Consider the following 19,570-nt stretch of genomic DNA (forward strand, 5'->3'; position numbering starts at 1 on the left):
GGCAAAAGACGTATCCTGAAAATTACAAAAATCGTCCTTTGACGTTAAACACACTCCAGCTTTCACATTAAATAATTAAATAAGCATTCAATAGATCTTACCTAAACCTGAAAGACATTCAGGATAAATTATGATTTATTAAAGACAACCATTGTTTTTAACACCGCAAAATTAAATTGTTTGCCATTTTGTTCACACTAACCCAAGTTATTTCATGGCAAATAAATCCAAAAACACTAACGTTTTTGTTTATTATGGCTTACAAAGGCTCTATTCAATTCCTCAGTAATTTTAAGGACAGTGGGTAAAGGTACACAAGGCCATCTCTCTGAACAAGTAATTCTGTATTTCTTCCAAAATTCATTCAGGGAATATAGAGTAACCGAGACGGAACACACTCAAATCTGCCAATTAGATAGACTGATTTAACAAAAGCTTCGGCCATGCTGTAGACATACCAATATTTTGGTAGGGGCTGCTGAAACAGAATCCTCACGTGAACCTTAACCGTGGCGCATTCCATCTGATTAGCACAACAATTTCAAGCTGAGCAGGTCCACTCAAGGTAAAAGAGGCCGGTCGGTAGAAGAAAGAAACACATTCTGACGGTGCATGTAGTAGTGATGCAATTCAATTCCAGGAAGTGCTCTCTTTCCTTCTTTATTGGCAGCCAATTTAACTTGGACACATTCAGTGTTATTGCATTACATAAACTTAATGTACAGTAACAACAACGTTCAGCAGAGCACAAAAATGATAGAAACAACAAAAGATATGTGTACAAGATCAGGGTACTACTAGGTAAAAACTTTTCAGCACAACAAGTATGAGTCATCTTGATTTTGGAATCTTTAAAATGTCATCCGACTCTTTTATGTTGCGTAAAAGCCTGGAGTTCCAAACATGACCTAGGACCTGTAAACTCACCAGGGGCACCCGCTCCCCTCCCATTCCTTGTCTCGGTATAATCTTAAGCAACTGGAAATGTGAGCTCTCAATCAATTCTGACACACTGAGTCAAACCCAAAATCGGCAATTCCACAGTAACGGAATTGTGCTGTGCAAACTTGTGAAACATGGACATCTATGATATGGTCCTATGATTACTTCAGATTTGGTCCGGTCTGGACAAGACCAAATCTGAACCAATCATGGATGTCTATGTTTGGGCCAAATGAAACCTGGTCTAGACGTTTGTGGAAGTTGAAATCATAGCTGGTCCGGAGTGGACCAAAAATCAACATCTGTTGACGTTGAAATCAAGGCCAGGGCGGACTGACCAAATTTCAACTACTTTTCTATGTCCATTACATCCAGTGCTCAGTGGTGAGGATACTGGTTACAGTAAATGGAAAGAGAGGAGTCTCGTGGGTAAGTATCAGTAAGAGCCAGGAGAGGTGAAATTAATTGGAGAGAGAGAGAAAGAGAGAGAGAGAGGAAGGAAAGAGAGAGGGATTGGTTGTCCCGATTTTTCATACTCTTGCTTTGACTACCAGACAAAGAGAAAGGAAACGGTTATCAGCTGAACATAACAGTATGCCAGTGGAAGGTAGGACAGTAGCACATGACCCAACTGTGGTTACAATGGGAAATCATTGAAGCCAATTCAATTGCAGAAATTTTGTTCGATTTTTTTCTGAAATTCTGTTACCGATTTGACAAAATAATTTAGAGTTTTAATTAACTTAATCATTCATAAACAAAATTGATTTCAGTAAAAACACTAACTAACCTTTACTTTTGTGAACTTTCATTATCCTCCCTCATGAGGGAGAGAATTTCTTAAAAAGATGTGGGTTTTCATAAGAGAATTTCAAGGCACAAGGCAATGTTTCTTAAACTTACAGAAGGCAAATCATTTCTCCAAAACGAAATATGGATGTGTGTTGGCACGGGTCTTTAACATTGTGTTTTTTTGTTGTTGAATTTTACCCCTTTTTCTCCCCAATTTCATGGTATCCAATTGTTTTAGTAGCTACTATCTTGTCTCATCGCTACAACTCCCGTACGGGCTCGGGAGAGACAAAGGTTGAAAGTCATGCGTCCTCCGATACACAACCCAACCAAGCCGCACTGCTTCTTAACACAGCGCGCATCCAACCCGGAAGCCAGCCGCACCAATGTGTTGGAGGAAACACAGTGCACCTGGCAACCTTGGTTAGCGTGCACTGCACCCAGCCCGCCACAGGTGCACGATGAGACAAGGACATCCCTACCGACCAAGCCCTCCCTAACCTCGACGACGCTAGGCCAATTGTGCGTCGCCCCACGGACCTCCCGGTCGCGGCTGGTTACGACAGAGCCTGGGCGCAAACCCAGAGTCTCTGATAGTACAGCGCCCTTAACCACTGCGCCACCCGGGAAGCTCAACATTGTGTTTTGATGCATTTCTAATACATTTTAAGACTTTTTCTACTAGATGTTTTCTAAGACCCCTTTTCTATCTGTTTGACAAGAAATCCAAAAAAAAATGTATACATGCCTTATTTACTCACAAATATAGACTCGTAGCATTTGTTTGACACCCAATGTGACATGTTCCTATGAACTTCACAAGATGGTGCTCATTGGTCCTTTTACATGGAAATGACCAATTCCAAATCCTACAAGCTTAATGAGGTGTTGGGCTATGTGCGAGAGTGGTAGGCCATTAGCAGAAACGGAGTGTTTCTTAAAAAGCAGATAATGGCCTATTTCCCAAATTTTGAGACACTAGTACAGTTCCTTGACAGTTTTGGAAGTTGAGCAACATTTCTCATGTGCAGACAACAGCACGCTGACCGGTCTACAACAGGAGTGCATGGTGGGATTTGAACAGCGGTGCACACCTGGCGTGGATTTACTTGCTGTATACCTCTCAAATCCCCCAACCCTCCCCCTCCTTTGCAGTCCTACATCCACACTACTACTATTACTACCACCACCGCCCTCTGGCTATGCTGACGAGAAGCAGAGGCCAGCCGAGCGGCCGAAAGGTTAGGCTGCAGAGGTCAGGGCTCGGGTCCTGTGCACAGCCCTCATTTCCTGGGCTGGACAGTCTGCACCACTTATAAAGCTAATAAGGCCCTCCTTGTCCCCCCGGTTGCTGGGGGCCCCAAACTCTCAATCACTGGCCACACCACAGGGGTCAGGGGTGGGCTGAGATGGGTGTGAGGAAGGGGGGGGGGGGGGGCTGCTTCTTATTAGCTGGCCCCCTTCACCAGGTGCGACTAATGGGCTCAGCCAGCGCCACGGCAGGACAGCTCGCTAGTCACCCGGACAGGCCTGGAAGTCATCAGGAGAGTGGACCTCAGCGTCGGTCGCCAACCACAGACTTGATGGTTTCAGAGAGAGCGACAACAATGTTGTCTTGATATGATAGCCTACTTCAAACTTAAAAAGGGATTCACCTGTACTTTTGTATACGTTTTGGCCAGTAGTTCTGAAAGTAGAGCTCACAAGCCAAATATGGCACCTGAAAATTGCATACTATGTCACATATGTGCACCAGGCATTGCTCTCTCTCACTCTCCTGATGTGCATCATCTGTATCTTGATAGCTGCCACTCATATGTTGACGGACTGAAGCTCATTGGTTAAACTCAAATTGCTAGAGGGCTGGTCCATGTGGGGGAACATTTTTGGGAAATAGGGGAGCACAACTTCCAGAAAAACAGTGACTTTCAAACTAGGGATTTTGTGGCTAATTGAGGAAAGACTAATTCTGCTCATAGATTATGCATGTATGAACTACACATTGACACATCCAGCCCAAAGTGTAGGAAGTTGAAATACTTAGTTGCCAAAGTTCCAGAGCATGTCTTTAAAAATCATATGAAAGCAAATATTCAAGTGTCATGTAGTAACAGCAACAAGTAACCTGGTGGCATAGACGGGTTAGCTGACAACGCCACAAAAATGATGCGCGCAATTCAAAGGGTCAAAACGGCTTGTGTTATGGTTCCGGATGGCCAGATAGCTAGCAACAATAACAAGAAACTGCGTGAGGTGAACCATAAGTGGCTCGTTTCAGCTTGTTTGATCTTGTTATTGATACCATGTTTTGACTGATGTTACGTCTACGCTAATATGGCAAAAATTTGGTAGCTAACCAACAACTGTAACGATGTATGAGAGAGACCAGCACTCATTGTGCAACTTTGTTTACAATGGAGTTGAAATATAGTTAGCATGTTATCAACAATCTAAGCCAACCCTGTCTGTCTTACCCCATAGTTACGCACTAGTCGGTTTTGTTGCTAAATAACCAAACCAACCCGTCCATTGAGTTACAATGCCTAAAGGACAATTACACCACTTTTCAATCTCGTTTTCATTATCTCCAGCACAATACCAGTATCTACATATGTGAAAATGGTGCAATTATACACTTTACATAAACATATAAAGTTATCATTTTTCACAATGACCGTCAGACACTACAGAGACTCGCGGTGATGTGGGGAGCAAGAAAATACCCTGCCTCTGGGCTAGAAACTCCGTTTTGACATGTAGACACTGGTATGGTGCTGGAGAGAATGAATTAGATTGAAAAGTGGCGGAATTGCCCTTTAAAGTACCTACATTATTGACTTTAGAACACATGTTCGAAAAAGTAACTCTTTCCCAATTCCGGGTGAAAATTGACAACCATAAAATCCAATGCAGATACCAGTAGTCTAATGGAAAATATGCTACTTATTTCCATGAAACCTCACTTTTTTTCTACCTTTGGTTACAAAAATGTAACCAAAAAAAACTATGAATTGAACAATTTCTAGTGAAAAGGCATATTGATTGGTTAAATTCTTCTTAGGAATGTATCATCAAAGCAGGCGATCTTGACCACAAGAAGCTAACCTGACAATTATCTATTGCATCAGAATTCAACATTTTCTCTTGGCCGAGAAAAATATCTAAATGAGGGGTAAAATCTCAAACGTTTATATTTGCAGTGCCTTTAGAAAGTATTTCTGGGTAAGTCTCCAAGAGCTTTCCACACCTGGATTGTGCAACATTTGTTCTGTCAAATCGGTTGTTGATCATTGCTAGACAACCATTTTCAGGTCTTGACATATATTTTCAAGTAGATTTAAGTAAAAACTGTAACTTGCCCACTCTGGGACATTCACTGTCTTCTTGGTAACAACTCCAGTGTAGATTTGGCCTTGTGTTTCAGGTCATTGTCCTGCTGAAAGAGAAATTATTCTCCCATTGTCTGGTGGAAAGCAACCTGGTTCGGTCTTTCCTTTAGGATTTTGCCTGTGCTTAACTCCATTACGTTTCTTTTCAATCCGCAAAACCAGTCCTTAACGCTTAAAAGCATACCCATAACATGATGCTTGCCACCACTATGCTTGAAAACGTGGAGTGGTACTCAGTAAGGTGTTGTATTGGATTTGGCCCAAACATAAGTTTGTATTCAGAACAAATCTATTCATTTGCCATATTGTTTGTAGTATTACTTTAGTGCCTTGTTGCAAACAGGATGCATGTTTTGGAATATTTGTATTCTCTACAGTCTTCCTTCTCACTCAGTCAATTAGGTTAGTATTGTGGAGTAACTACAAAGTTGATCCATCCTCAGTTTTCTCCTATTACAGCCATTTAACACTGCAACTGTTTTAAAGTCACCATTGGCTTCATTGTGAAATCCCTAAGCGGTTTCCTTCCACTCCAGCAACTGAGTTAAGAAGGACATCTGTATTTTTGTAGTGACTGGGTTTATTGATACACATTATTTTTTTACCCATCTACCAATAGAAACCCTTCTTGGAAAACCTCCCGGGTTTTTGTGATTGAATCTGTGTTTGAAATTCACTGCTTGACTGAGGGACCTTACAGATAATTGTATGTGTGGGATACAGAGATGAGGTTGTCATTCAAAAATCATGTTAAGCAATATTTTTGCATACAGACTGAGTTCATGCAAATTATCACATGACTAGTTAAGCACATTTTTAGACTTTCCATAACAAAATAGGTTGAACACTTATTGAGTCAAGACATTTCAGCTTTTTACTTTAAATTAATTTCTAAAACTTTCAAAAAACATAATTCCACTTTAAATTCAGGATTTTGACAAAATGTGTAAGATTTTGAGGGGTGTGAATACTTTCTGAAGGAACTGTAATTCATGGATTTTAGCTTAATAGTCATCTAGCTTGTTAGCTCTAGTTTAGATCCCTGTAATATGGATATCTTCCATACAGGATGCGCCCATTAGGGTGTACCGCAACTAAAACTCGATACTTGTAAATTCTGTAATGCTTTCCTTGTACTAATGTCTGTCCTGTTTAACTGCATGCTTTTCTTTGGATGCTGAAATCCATAGTTCTTATAAAAACTGCACCCTTTAATTCACTGTTTCCAACTGAGCCGGAAGTTAAGCGTGCACCACCACTTGATATCCATTATTTCATTCTTACTGTGTACCTATGCTTGTCCTGATTATTAGAGTTGTCAATTGGATTTGGAATCCACCGTTTTGATTTGCCTTCTATGATAATTTGCCTTCTAATTTGCCTTCTATCCCTTGCGAAATCAAAAAATTCTGCCATGCAATGACTTACAAAAAAATACAGATTTCAGCACCCAAAGAAAAAGCTTGTTACAGGACAAAACATTGGGACAAGGAAAGCCTTAAAGAATTAACATTTTTACAGGTATCAACTGATAGCGTCTCGATGTAGTCTGTGGTACATTCCGCCGACACGGAGTTGAGTTTACTAAGCTGCTAGCTAGCACACGCAAAAAACCAAAACATTTTCAACAGAAAAAAAGGACTCAAACTTTTGTTAAGTAGATTCCTGAATTATGAAAATGTAGAAAAATGTAGATCTATATTTTATGTACGTCTATCAGTAAACTTAAATGAAGTAACACTGTAGGCAGATTTTATTTATATTTTATCATTGATTTGAAGAAAACGTTTTTGGCAAAGATCAAGAAGTTTACAAATGTTAATAGAATCAAACTAGTGAGAAAAAATTTCACAAAGTTGACCTTACCGGTGTTGCTCTACAGCTTCGTTGTCTGGTAGCTCTGCGCCACACACGTTGCAGCGTTCGTGCTGGTTTCTGCCATCTGGCTTCATGCCAGCGGCCAGCTCCCCCAGCTTGTTGAAGAACTCCCTCTGGATGAAGCTCTGGGGCAGAAGTCCCCCGTAGGCACTGAAGTCCATGGACATGGCCAGGGCAGGGGACATGTGGAGAGAAGAGGCCATGGAGGCCGGCATGGATCGCATAACTTCGTTTTTATGATTGGGAGGCAGAGAGTACAGGGAGGTCAGCTGTTTCTCAGTCATGCCTGTCATGCCAGCCATGGCTTCGAGACCCATTTGGCCACCATCTGCTTGGGGGTCGCCCATGCCATCCTCCCGGACGTAGTGCAGCTCGCGGGCACTTGTGATCACGCTGCTCCTGGTCGGGGTCCCTGGGCCGTCACGGTTCTTGTCCAACTCGCCGCTCCTCTCACCATTGCTGGAGGCGCTGGACTCCATGGTTCTCGGGCTCTCGTGGCCTCCGCCTTCATCCACTTGCATCATCTCCGTCTTGATCTCGGTCATCAGTTGGCGGTGGGAGTTGCCGTGAGTCAGGTGCTCTCCCCCGAAGCCCTGCTGCAGGAGGGACTGGCCAATGCTCATCAGGCTGTCCACGGCAGCTTTGGTTGGGCTCATGGTGGAGAGCCCAAAGGATGTGGAGACGGAGGGGCTCTGGTCCAGGGCAGAGGCTTGCTGGGTGGCTGAAAGGAAGCTCCCCTCCATGGAATGCTTCTTAGCGTTCTTCCCTCCTTGCCGGCCCTTGCGCTCGTCTTCTTCCTCCGTGCCGCCATCGTTCATATTGGCCTCCGTGTCATTATCATCCGAGGACTGGATGGTCTCCAGGATCTTGAGACATTGCTCCTCCAGGTATTCGATTTCTAGGATCTCTGCTGCGTACAGCAGGTCGTCCAGGTCTTCCACTTTGGCCTGGAGTGTGGCAGTGTAGGCGTACTCCAGGATCTGCTGGAAGGTCTTTGGTGAAAGGAAGTCCAGGGTGTAATGCTGGCTGTTACGGTGAAACAGAATCTCAAACATCTTGCTGGTGCAGGCCAACACGGTTCTGTGAGCATGGAACTCCTGGCTGTCCACCATGATGACCACGTCGCAGAGGGTCCCTGCCAGACGCATCTGGTTGGCCTTCTGCAGCAGGACCGTGGGGTGGTTGGGGTTCTGGAGGTGGATCATACCCATTTTAGTCAAATCCATAACGTCGCTGAGATCCGCCAGGCCAACTCATGAGGCTCGCTTTCCCTCCTCAGCAGTTTCTTCACTTATCTTTGTAAACAAGATAAAGTCAATCTGAAGAGAGAACAAGATCAGGCATATCAGAATATTTTAGGAAAATACTTTATAATATATGAAAACAACTGTTGGCTTCTCAACTATATATCATATTTGGTCCTAGCCCAATAAACTTCAAATAACTGTGGTAGATAAGATAACAGATCAATATTTAAACCTACACTTTTATATAAAAAAATCCAAACAGTTCTGCAGTGTTAAGTTAAAACAATCAATTGCTGTTGTATGAATTACTGCAGATTATTTGAAAAGCCATTGCAAACCACAAATGTTATGTCTTTTTTATAATAATTGATTTCAATTAGATAAAGATCAGCAATTTATCCTTATTTTCTGGGCATTTTGAAATCAAATTGTTCTCACCTCTCATCCAAATAGGCTACATTAACATTGCACACTTCATAAAATGAAAACAGGTCTATGCACATGACACTGAGCTGTTCTGTACATAATACATACAACTATGGACATACAACCCTACTGGGATGGTAAGAATTGTATGCAATGGCATCATAGTTGAAATGAGTGGCCATAAGAGCAAATTATCAATAGCTAAATAACACAAGTCAAACGCCAAGCAGACCAAATCACCCTAAATTAAAATCGTTAAAAAAAAATACCCCATCTTTTCCCACTCAATGTATAGTTAGTTATGTGAAACATGAACAGCAACAAATATGGACCACTGAGAGCCTTGCAACACCCTAGTCTTTGTTAGAATGCGTTGATGCTTGGTTCACAAAGACCATCAACACCCATTCTGAAATGAAATGGCATCTTATTCAGTATTCTTATCACAGAGAAGAGCAGTGAGCACAGAAGGGAGCGAGCAGCGTGCCAGGAATAGTTGGAACAGAGGAAGTCGCAAAAAAAAGAAAACGCCATGTAGCGCCAACAAGATTATATTACATACGCCAAAGAAACGCACGAGTCATTGCTTTGGACACCTCTTTAACTTGGTTACGTAATATACATTGCTCTACACGACTACAATTCTATTGTAATCTGATCTGAAAACACAATTTATTAAAAGAAGCGCAGGTTTATACTAGGACAGAATAGTTTCCATTACTGCTTTTACTTGGAATGTACCTGGTTTTAATGTCTATGGAATGTACAGTAGGCTAGGCGATCAATGATTTGAATGCATGTTGGCATGTCATTGCCCGCTCTCACAAAAGATTAGACCACATGAGGAATAACCTGTAATGTAATAATATTAAATTATGATATAATCACCGTTATTATTATAAATATAAAATGTTATTTCAGTAGCCTATTACAATTAACATTATTACCCAGGGTCGTTACAGTAGTTTATACTCATTTTAGGCAAGTCATTTTATAATTTACATTTTAAAATATTCCATTAGAGTTAATCAAGAATCAGAAACGGTAGGCTACAGACTTTTTAAAATTTTCCGAAAGGATATCGATAAAGAGCGCAGATTAAAACCGATTAATTTATGCTAACATTATGCATCCGCAATTCCTAAACAGGTAGACAAGGCTAACAATATACTCAGCGGCTCTCATAAAAATGAAGTCAACAGTTGGCAATCGTTGGAAATACTCAATGAAAATTCTATTCAATTTCAGATAGCCTATATTACAGAGCAGTTCAAGACTGTATAGATTTGGTATTGACGTGGTGGACGTCTAACAAATGACAACAAATGTTACTTTATGACACGAATAACAATTTATCGCTAATTTATGACCCAGTAAATAGGTCCATGTCTATAGCGCTCCGTAATTAGCTTAGTGCCCCAGGTTTACCATAGGAAACAATCGAAAGTTGCCTAATAAGGATAGGTAACCTAAAGCCCACAAATTGTATGAGGAACTGGATTAAGACAGTGCGTCGAGACGGCGCGTTAATGTCACCAAATAATTTCACGCACTCGTGTGATCAGACACCACTGAAGGGTTAATTATTATTTTCAATCAATAGGTTATGCTGTATTGACGGCATATCAACGCCAACATAACGCAATCATACGAGAACCCTCTAAGGACCAACTGTATCCACGAAGACAGTTGTCTGTCCGAAGCGCGCATCTCTTTAGCATTATGTTCAATGCGTCCTGATGTTTATAAATCTGAGACAATAAAAACCTATGCTCGTGGAAATCGTATCCAAACACATTTTGCTCAAGAACAAACAGTATACTCACACTTCTCTCAACAGCGTCTACTAAAGTACATAAGGTCGAATGAGACCCAAATACATGATCTCAACCGGGACTGGTTGCAACAATGATTAAATTCACTAGCCTGCTATTCTGATTAGCACACAGGTGGAATCGTTTGATGTGAAATCATTACAGCTTGAGAGCATTTTATTTGGACATGTCATTATGATTGAGCTTGGAAGAGATAACCCATATCGATAGCAATTCAATTTGCCATTCCGTCTATAAACAATGTTCTATTTATTTGCGTCAAGAGGAGGCAATATTTCATTAAGAATCAAGAAATAAGCAACAGTCGACCAGTTATCTATGTGGGTCTCTGGTGTAGGCCTACAATGTACATCAGTCAGTGAATAAATAGATGGACACAGTTCAGATTATTGCCCTTGTGTTTAAGATGATTTGTCATCACCGCTGCACGAGCTCCTCAAGTGCGTCATTTGTTCGCTTTTTAAAACTTCCAGGAATATAAGAGCGGCATAAGGTGTCAGCGTACTGTATTCTCATTTCAACAGAAACACTATTTCCAGAATAAACCACATGGACGAACGTCACCCTGTCTGGTTCGCAATGTAAGCCTCAGACCTCACGTTCTCCTGTTGCGATCTCCCGAATACTAAAACAGACAATTACGTCAACCTAACATCTTTACATGGCCAATGAAGCCCAAGTGTTCATGGAAACTTAAACACATTTCGCCCGCTCAGACTTTTGGCTTTATTTGACAGCTACATACATGCAATTTAAAACACTTCAGCGCAAACAGGAATTGATTCATCAACTTTCCTTGCCACATTGTAGCGCTATAGGAACTGTAACTTGATGAGGGTTGAAGTGAGGATAGCAAACATACTATTAAAGCATTCACAATATTAGAGTACACAGGAAAAACAACTGTAAGCATGCAGAGAAGCGGGTCTGTCACTGCAACATGAAAGCTGGGCGCCCATATCAGTACTCACCTAAATTGCACGTTTTGATTCCGAATGTGTGGTTATTGGGCTACAGCATAGTAACGCAGTTCACAGTGCCCGCTCTCACACGCACTAACTCCTCTGTTCTTTCGGGTTAGCAAATCAACACAATGGTGACGTCAACGAACCGAGTCACTCTTCCCTCTCTTGAATCCATGCAAACACTGCGAAAGTGAGACACCTAGGGGGCTGACGATTTTTTTTTAAGTGTAGGCAGTAGGGGAATTATAAGAACTGATACAATTATCAGCGAAGGTGATAATAGGTTATTGTAGTTTTCTTTATTTAACTAGACAAGTCAGTTAAGAACAAATTCTTATTTTCAATAATAAGTGCCTTGTTCAGGGGCAGAACGACATATTTTTACCCCGTCAGCTCGGGGATTCGATCTAGCAACCTTCGGTTACAGGCCCAACGCGCTTACCACTAGGCTTACCACCACCTGCCTAGAGTAATTTTCTAAATCTGAACATTTTAAAAGTCGAAATCATTATGTAATTAGGTAACCCATATAGTAAGAGAAAATTAACAAGTACATGCAGAATATTGAGGATAATTGTCCAAGAAAGTGTATGAATAATGAATATAAATATTTACTGATGAAAAATAGATATCTATCTACTTTATCAATTATCAAAATATAACATTTATATTCCTTTTATTTAGTCCCACCAGTGCCACTTGACTACAGCTTGTGTTTTTACAACATGTTGGCTTGTAGCCAACAGGCATTGAGCTGTCTACAGTAGGCCTATTGCGAGTGACAAGGTATAGGCTGCTGTATGCACTAAAACACACTCACTGCTACTGTATCAGTACAATAATAACGACTGACCAATTGTGTTTTAAACTGCGATGGGAAAACTTGTTTTATACTGTAATAGCCCCTAGGCTATAACTAGTTGTGCTGGACCAAGAAATACCAGTCTGTATGTGTGTTACATAGTATTTGCATTTTCACATGCATAGCCAGGCACACAATAGAGAAGGTGGGCCTATCATTTTTTTTGGAAAGACACAGTATTTTGCTAATTGTGGTAGCAATATTTTTGTCATTTTCAAACGTTTTCAAATATTTTGTTTATATGAATTGACTACTGCAAGATGCTGCCAAACCCTTATGGGAAGAACGTGGTTGTCATCAACTAAACCAAAATAATAACATATTCTATTATTTACCTAATAGTCAAAATGTCCCCGGAACTGTGTGCAGAAAATAGTTTCTCATTAGTTACATTTAACATCTAGCTAGCATGTTGAATCCCCTCACACAAAACAAGCCACAAGCAACAGGTCTGTCATCTCATACTGACCAATGGTTACATTGAAAAAATATATTAAGATGGGAAACATGAGATAGATGTGGTTCGTAAGTAGAGTATTTGAATGTGCAGCGGTGCATGGCAAGTTTTTAGCTCCATCTGTGTGAGGATCACAGAGTGCTTCATCACCTTCGAGCTGCATGCTGTGCTGGCTTACCCATGGATAAAGAAAAAAGGCACTGCCTTAATCTCCATTTAATCCCCATTTTACTGGGGGAAAGGAAATAAAGTGGTAAATTATAACACTATATTATTATCACTGCACTACAAACAATACAGAGGTTGCTGTTAAATGTTCAACTCTAATGTGATATGGACTTGCCAGCACATGGTGTGACTCTGCAACTGTCCAAGCAAATGGTTGAGTGGTAATTTAAAGGGTGAGTTCACCCAAATTACTAAATTATATATTGGTTTCCTTAACCTGTAAGGAGTCTATGGAAAAGGTATGACAACAATCCATGCTTGAGTTTTGTTTACCTAGCCACTGTTTCAAATGCAAACTTTTTAGCATTTGTGTTGCAAATCCAATACAAGTCAATGGTTTTTACGGTGCATTCGGAAAGTATTCACATTTTGTTACGTTACAGCCTTATTCTAAAATGTATGCATTTTTTTTTACCTCATCATTCTACACACATTACCTCATAATGACAAAGGATTACAGCCTCAAGTCTTCTTGGGTATGACACTACAAGCTGGGCACACCTGCATTTGGGGAGTTTATCCCATTCTTCTCTGCAGATCCTCTCAAGCTCTGTCAGGTTGGATGGGGAAAATTGCTGCACAGCTATTTTCAGGTCTCTCCAGAGATGTATGATCAGGTTCAAGTCCAGGCTCTGGCTGGGCCACTCAAGGACATTCAGAGATTTGTCCTGAAGCTACTCCTGCGTTGTCTTGGCTGTGTGCTTAGGGTTGTTGTTCTGTGTGCTCTGGAGCATTTTTTTCACCAAGGATCTCTCTGTACTTTGCTCTGTTCATCTTTCCCTCGATGCTGACTGAAAAACATCCCCACAGCATGATGCTGCCATCACCATGCTTCACCATAAGGATGGGGCCAGGTTTCCTCCAGACGTGACGCTTGGCATTCAGGCTAAAGAGTTCAATATTGGTTTCATCATACCAGAGAATCTTGTTTCTCATGGTCTGAGAGTCCTTTGGGTGCCTTTTTTCCAACTCCAAGTGGTCTGTCATGTGTCTTTTACTGAGGAGTGGCTTCCATCTGGCAACTATCATAAAGGGCTGATTGGTGGAGTGCTGCAGAGATGGTTGTCCTTCTGGAAGGTTCTCCCATCTCCACATAGGAACTCTGGAGCTTTGGCAGAGGTACCAATGGGTTCTTGGTAACCTCCCTGACCAAGGCCCTTCTCCCCTAATTGCTCAGTTTTGCCGGGGGCCAGCTCTAGGAAGAGTATTGGTGGCTCCAAACGTCTTCCATTTAAGAATGATGGAGGCCACTGTGTTCTTGCGGACCTTCAATGCTGCAGAAATGTTTTGGTACCCTTCCCCAGATCTGTGCCTCTACACAATCGTGTCTCGAAGCTCTACTGACAATTCCTTCGACCTCATGGCTTGGTTTTTGCTCTGACATGCACTGTCAACTGTGGGACGTTATATAGACAGATGTGTGCCTTTCCAAATCATGTCCAATAAATTTAATTTACCACAGGTGGACTCCAATCAAATTGTAGAAATATCTCAAGGATGATCAACGGAAACAGGATGCACCTGAGTTCAATTGGAGTCTCATAGCAAAGGGTCTGAATACTTACCCTGTATGTAAATTAGGTATTTCTGTTTTTTATTTTTTAAACATTTGCATTATGGGATATTGTGTGTTAATGGATGAGGACAAACATTTATTTTAATCAGTTTTAGAATAAGGCTGTAACGTAAGAAAATGTGGAAAAGGGAAGGGGTCTAAATACTTTCCAAATGCACTGTATATTAGCATTTTCACACTTCACGGCTAACTGTCCATCTTTAAAAGTCAAATGCAGCCGTTTTTATCTGGGTAACAAGTACCTTACTGTAATTGTTTTTAATAAACATTGTCAAAAATGGAGAAAAAAAATAGCTGTGTTGTTAGGGTTTGGCCGGGGTAGGGCATCATTGTAAATAAGAATTAGTTCTTAACTGACTTGCCTAGTTAATTAAAGGTTAAATAAAATACATTTAAAAATGTACCTGCCTTGTAACGTCACCAGGCAGGCCACAACACCTTCCAACCAAAGCTGGCGGACATTTCAGGTGGTCTTTTCCAACAGCTCCTATACGAAAAGGGCATTATCATAATTTTACAAAATTATTCCAACCTCATAGTGTGGAAATATATATAAAACACAGGAAAATCACATTTTTGACTACATTTGACTTTTATAAACATGGGACAGACTGTGAATAGTGTGGAAATATATAACTTCTTCAGATAGTCTGGGGGACAAAATCTGAAAGAAAAAAATATCAAATAATCTTGAGACATACCCTTTAACCCTAGTTTGTTTTGATAAATTAAGTCATTTTCATTTAACTAGCAGACCATGGTTGGGGCTTATCTGTGCGATATTGGGGAGTGATAGTGACTTTCCACAGTAATTGCTAGTTTTCTCATTCAAAGTATCGGGTTAATTACGGTGATAAGCCCAAATCCCGGTTGATAAACAGAGATAATCAGAGCCATCAGAATTATCGAACACAGAATAAATACCAGATTTGTCCTGAAGAGCGCACGAGAGGGATTGGCTGTCAAACTAAGCACGAGTGTCTGAAATCATTCATTTCCTCCTAGCCATTTCTCTCTTGCATTTGTTTGTCTAGTCAGTATCAATATGGCTGACGAGTGTCAATGTTTCCACCTCAGAAATGGTTTCAGGTGCGCGCGCACGCACGAGAGCACGCACAAGCGCAAGCACACACGCACACATGCGCGCACACACACACACACACACACACACACACACACACACACACACACACACACACACACACACACACACACACACACACACACACACACACACACACACACACTGAGACTGAATGGCCTTTTTTTTACACTTGTATAAATCTGGGGGCTTCTCCGGGACTGGAGCCTGCCTCTCTGACCCCTGACCCCAACCTCTGACCACCAGTGGATTTAGTCCTGAACACATTGCCGTTCACATGTGCTGAAGTCAACTACTCTTTCTCAGTGACTCTTCTCTAAAACCAACAACAGTATGAAATCAAAAATAGTAACGAGCAACATATCTTACATGCATTCATTTAATTTCGTAAAACAAAAATAAATGTTTTCTCTATTTACCAATCTCTATCATGCTACACCATACTTTCGTGTGGAACTTACTTTTAAAACAAGCCTTTCCCGGGTTTATGTACAGGGATAGCCACAAGACTATAACATAACATTGTCTTTGCATTTCTACAATTTACATGAAAAGCTTGATGCTGTCCTATATTTTGTATTTAATTTAACTAGGTAAGTCAATTAAGAACAAATTCTTATTTACAATGACAGCCTAGGAACAGTGGGTGAACTGCCTTGTTCAGGGGCAGAATGACTTTTACCTTGTCAGCTCAGGGATTCGATTTAGCAACCTTTCGGTTTCTGGCCCAATGCTCTAACCACTAGGCTACCTGCCACCCCAAATTGCACTATAATCCAAAATCAAACAATAATCTATCAAAAAACCAACACTCAAAATGTATATTTGTTTGTCGAGTTGGTTGCAGAATTCCTTGTAGGCTATTCAAATCAAATCAAATTGTATTAGTCACATGCGCCAAATACAACAGTGAAATGCTTACTTACAAGCCCCTAACCGACAGTGCTGTTTCACTGTCCTTCCTTTAACAGTGGTCTTCTTCATTTAGGTTAGGTTAATGGGTGACCTAGGTGTTTTGTTGACCAAGTGCATATTTACCCATCCATTCTAAGGCTTCAGCCTTCACCTGGCTGGTCAGTAGACAAAGTGCCTCAGTTAAGATGATCCCTAATCAATACTGTTTGTCTTGTCAGACCAGAAGAATGGCAGTTGTACCAACAAGGCTGCTTGGTCAGTTTCAGGTGACAAGTATAATGACCTTAGTTGAGGAAGTATTCTTAAGAACTATAATAATGTTGCTGAAACATGATCAGTGCGTTTTGACAATGTTGGCAACGGGGAAACTATAAAAGCACTCTGGAAAAGTCTGGAAAATAAAAGCCTATTGTCCTCACCCCCAACATTTTCAGAAAGTTTCCGTTCTCTATCACCACTCAGCTCGATCGTCCAAATCTCACTCTGACCATTAGATAAATATGCATGTCATATTTTGTGGAAATAGATATGGGTTAATAACTAATTAATGAAGTGCTGCAGGCTTGTAGTGAACACACTTCCGTCATCATATGTCTGGATGTGCAAACGTCTGGGCTGAGGCCTGGGGAAAGAACCAATCAGCATTGGCTTAAAAAACAGAACAAATAAAGTCTGAAAAAGACTATGGTTGAAAGTTTGTAATATAAGTGGGTTTGGAAAGAGATCAGAGCATTTATTGACTACATTACTCATAGTGGTGTTATGAAAGTTAAACCCTGGATGTAAGTAGACCGTTGTCCAATCCACATAGACATGTAGGCAGATGCCAATGAAAGGCTAGTTCAGTTCAAGACACTATGTTGAGGTGAGAGAGGGTATTGTGTCTGTGTTCATGTCTGTTTGTGCATGGCTACATGAATGTCCAGTTAGGGGTTAGAGCAGCATATCAGTTTGTCTTCCTGACTGCGACAGACCTAGTTGGGTGTTTTCAGCGTTCCATCCAGAGCATGGTATTTCTCTATTTCTACCAACACTACATGATGACTCACTACTGCTTTGAACACTGGCTCCCAAGAAGAGATTAGAAAAGAGGAACGCTAATAATGAAAAGATCATAAACGACAAAAAAGGACAGAGCGATAACGTTCTCTAATACACTCACACTGTCGTCTTCTCGGGTACAGTAAATCCATACCTGTCTCAGCATAGTTTATGTTATCAATTCACTTCTCTGACCAAACTTCTCTGCTTTAAGCGGTCTCACCCACCTAATTAAATAGATAATGTAATGGGTCTCCATGGTCTCACCATCAATCCTCCATCCATGTGAGGGAGGGGGAGGAGGAGACTCAACTGACCCCACACTGTTGTCAAGATTGTACAGCGCCGTAGTTTCAATAACGTTTCTCAAATATGCCTTTCTTATTGAATTCCCCACACTAATTAACCACAGGAAGTGATTTCCTTTGTCTTTGACAGGTGATAGGCAGACAGAGGGACTGGAGAGCACCAAAACAACGCCAAACCCACGCCAAACCCACGCCAAACCCAGATAATTGCTTCATTAATAATTAACATATTTAAACCCATTTAAACATTTCACTGGTGTTAGTTGAGCTCTTTGGCTGGTTGGACTAAGCCAATCAGGGAACAATAAATGCGCTCTGAGGGGATATAACTCAATCTGCGTTCAAGAAAGATAAATTCTTCTCCCAGGGCTCTCACAGACTGAGGCACTGAGACGTCTTTAGGTTTGACTGTACGCTGGCACTACAAAGACAACGGTCCAATGGGAGCGCCTCACCAAGGCGATGGTTAGGAATGTGGCCTATCCAATAAATGGGGAGTTTTCGGAAGTTCAACCAGAGAGACTGATTAACCATGTGACTAATTAGTCAGCACCATAGCACCCTGATTCAATGCACATCATTTGAAAGGACCCATGCCTTCCCAACTCTAAGCTGTTCCTGTGTTTGTGTTCCAGATAATTCTCATACGTATCACGTTTACATTTTTGTCATTTAAATCGATTGTGATGACCCGGTTGAACTAACTCAAAAACTGCAAGGACAATGCATTTCTCTTGAAACTTTGCATTATTACTACAGATCTATAACTACAGTTGAACGTTTTTCAACCAAATATGACAGTAATTGGACCAATAGTTTCTTATAGTAGTTATTGTCTTTCAGTGGTGGCATGGGCCTTGTAAATGCCTGCTAGTGTTCCAACAGACTAATTACTGTTTTAGTGAGAGCGCCACACTAGAATTATGCCCAGAGAGAGAGAGAGAGAGTCAATTAGCAGCTGTTATGATCTACGATAAGCCTGAAAATTAGCCACTTGTTGCATCTGTTGCATGGATGATAATCAAGAAGAGACCAGACATTAATATTCCCACTAAATAAATACACATCTAATCTGATGACATCACAGTAATGGCTGATGGGGTTCAATGTTAAATGGACACAAAAGCGAAAAAATCACCAGAACTGCTTGTGAAAAAGAACATGCATTTAGAAATGGAGACGAGGTGGCACTTTATTTACAATCCTGATGGAATTGTAATTGTGCTTTATTCACTGATTTACAAAGACACCAAATAGTAATCATGAGGTGATTACCTTGTAATTATCTAACAATTTAATTTCATAAGACAGAACTCTTTCTATGATATACACAAAAAATATCCATTGTCATGTGAGGCCAGTTATTTCAGACAGGTAGTCATAGAGACACATCAACAGTACATGCCTGTCGCGTCTTGTTCTAGATGAGCTCTTTCTCTCTTTCTCTCTCTCTGTCTCTCTGTCTGTCTGTCTCTTTCTCTGTCTTTCTCTGTCTTTGTCTCTCTCTCTCTCTCTCTCTCTCTCTCTCTCTCTCTCTCTCTCTCTCTCTCTCTCTCTCTCTCTGTCATTCTCTCTCTCTCGGTCAGTCTCTCTCTCCCCTTTACCGC

At 41.0% G+C, this 19,570-nt stretch overlaps 1 protein-coding gene across 2 annotated transcripts in view; it reads right to left on the bottom strand.

Moving 5' to 3' along the window:
* LOC110537608 (zinc finger and BTB domain-containing protein 16-A) overlaps positions 1-11,635 on the bottom strand; it is a 121,812-nt gene extending 110,177 nt beyond the window's left edge. The window contains exons 1-2 of one of the 2 annotated variants that reach the window (XM_036937566.2): positions 11,481-11,635; positions 6,990-8,320 (exon numbers count right to left, since the gene is read on the bottom strand). In XM_036937566.2, coding sequence (XP_036793461.1) covers positions 6,990-8,227 — 1,238 coding nt within the window. In that variant the 5' untranslated portion in view covers positions 8,228-8,320; positions 11,481-11,635. The remainder of the gene's footprint in view (positions 1-6,989; positions 8,321-11,480) is intronic. The other variant, XM_036937568.2, reaches the window with a different exon arrangement.
* Between the last annotated feature and the right edge of the window lie 7,935 nt (positions 11,636-19,570).

Source organism: Oncorhynchus mykiss, chromosome 12, assembly GCF_057628025.1.
Source record: "Oncorhynchus mykiss isolate SJ-2025 chromosome 12, ASM5762802v1, whole genome shotgun sequence".
Lineage (NCBI taxonomy): Eukaryota > Metazoa > Chordata > Actinopteri > Salmoniformes > Salmonidae > Oncorhynchus > Oncorhynchus mykiss.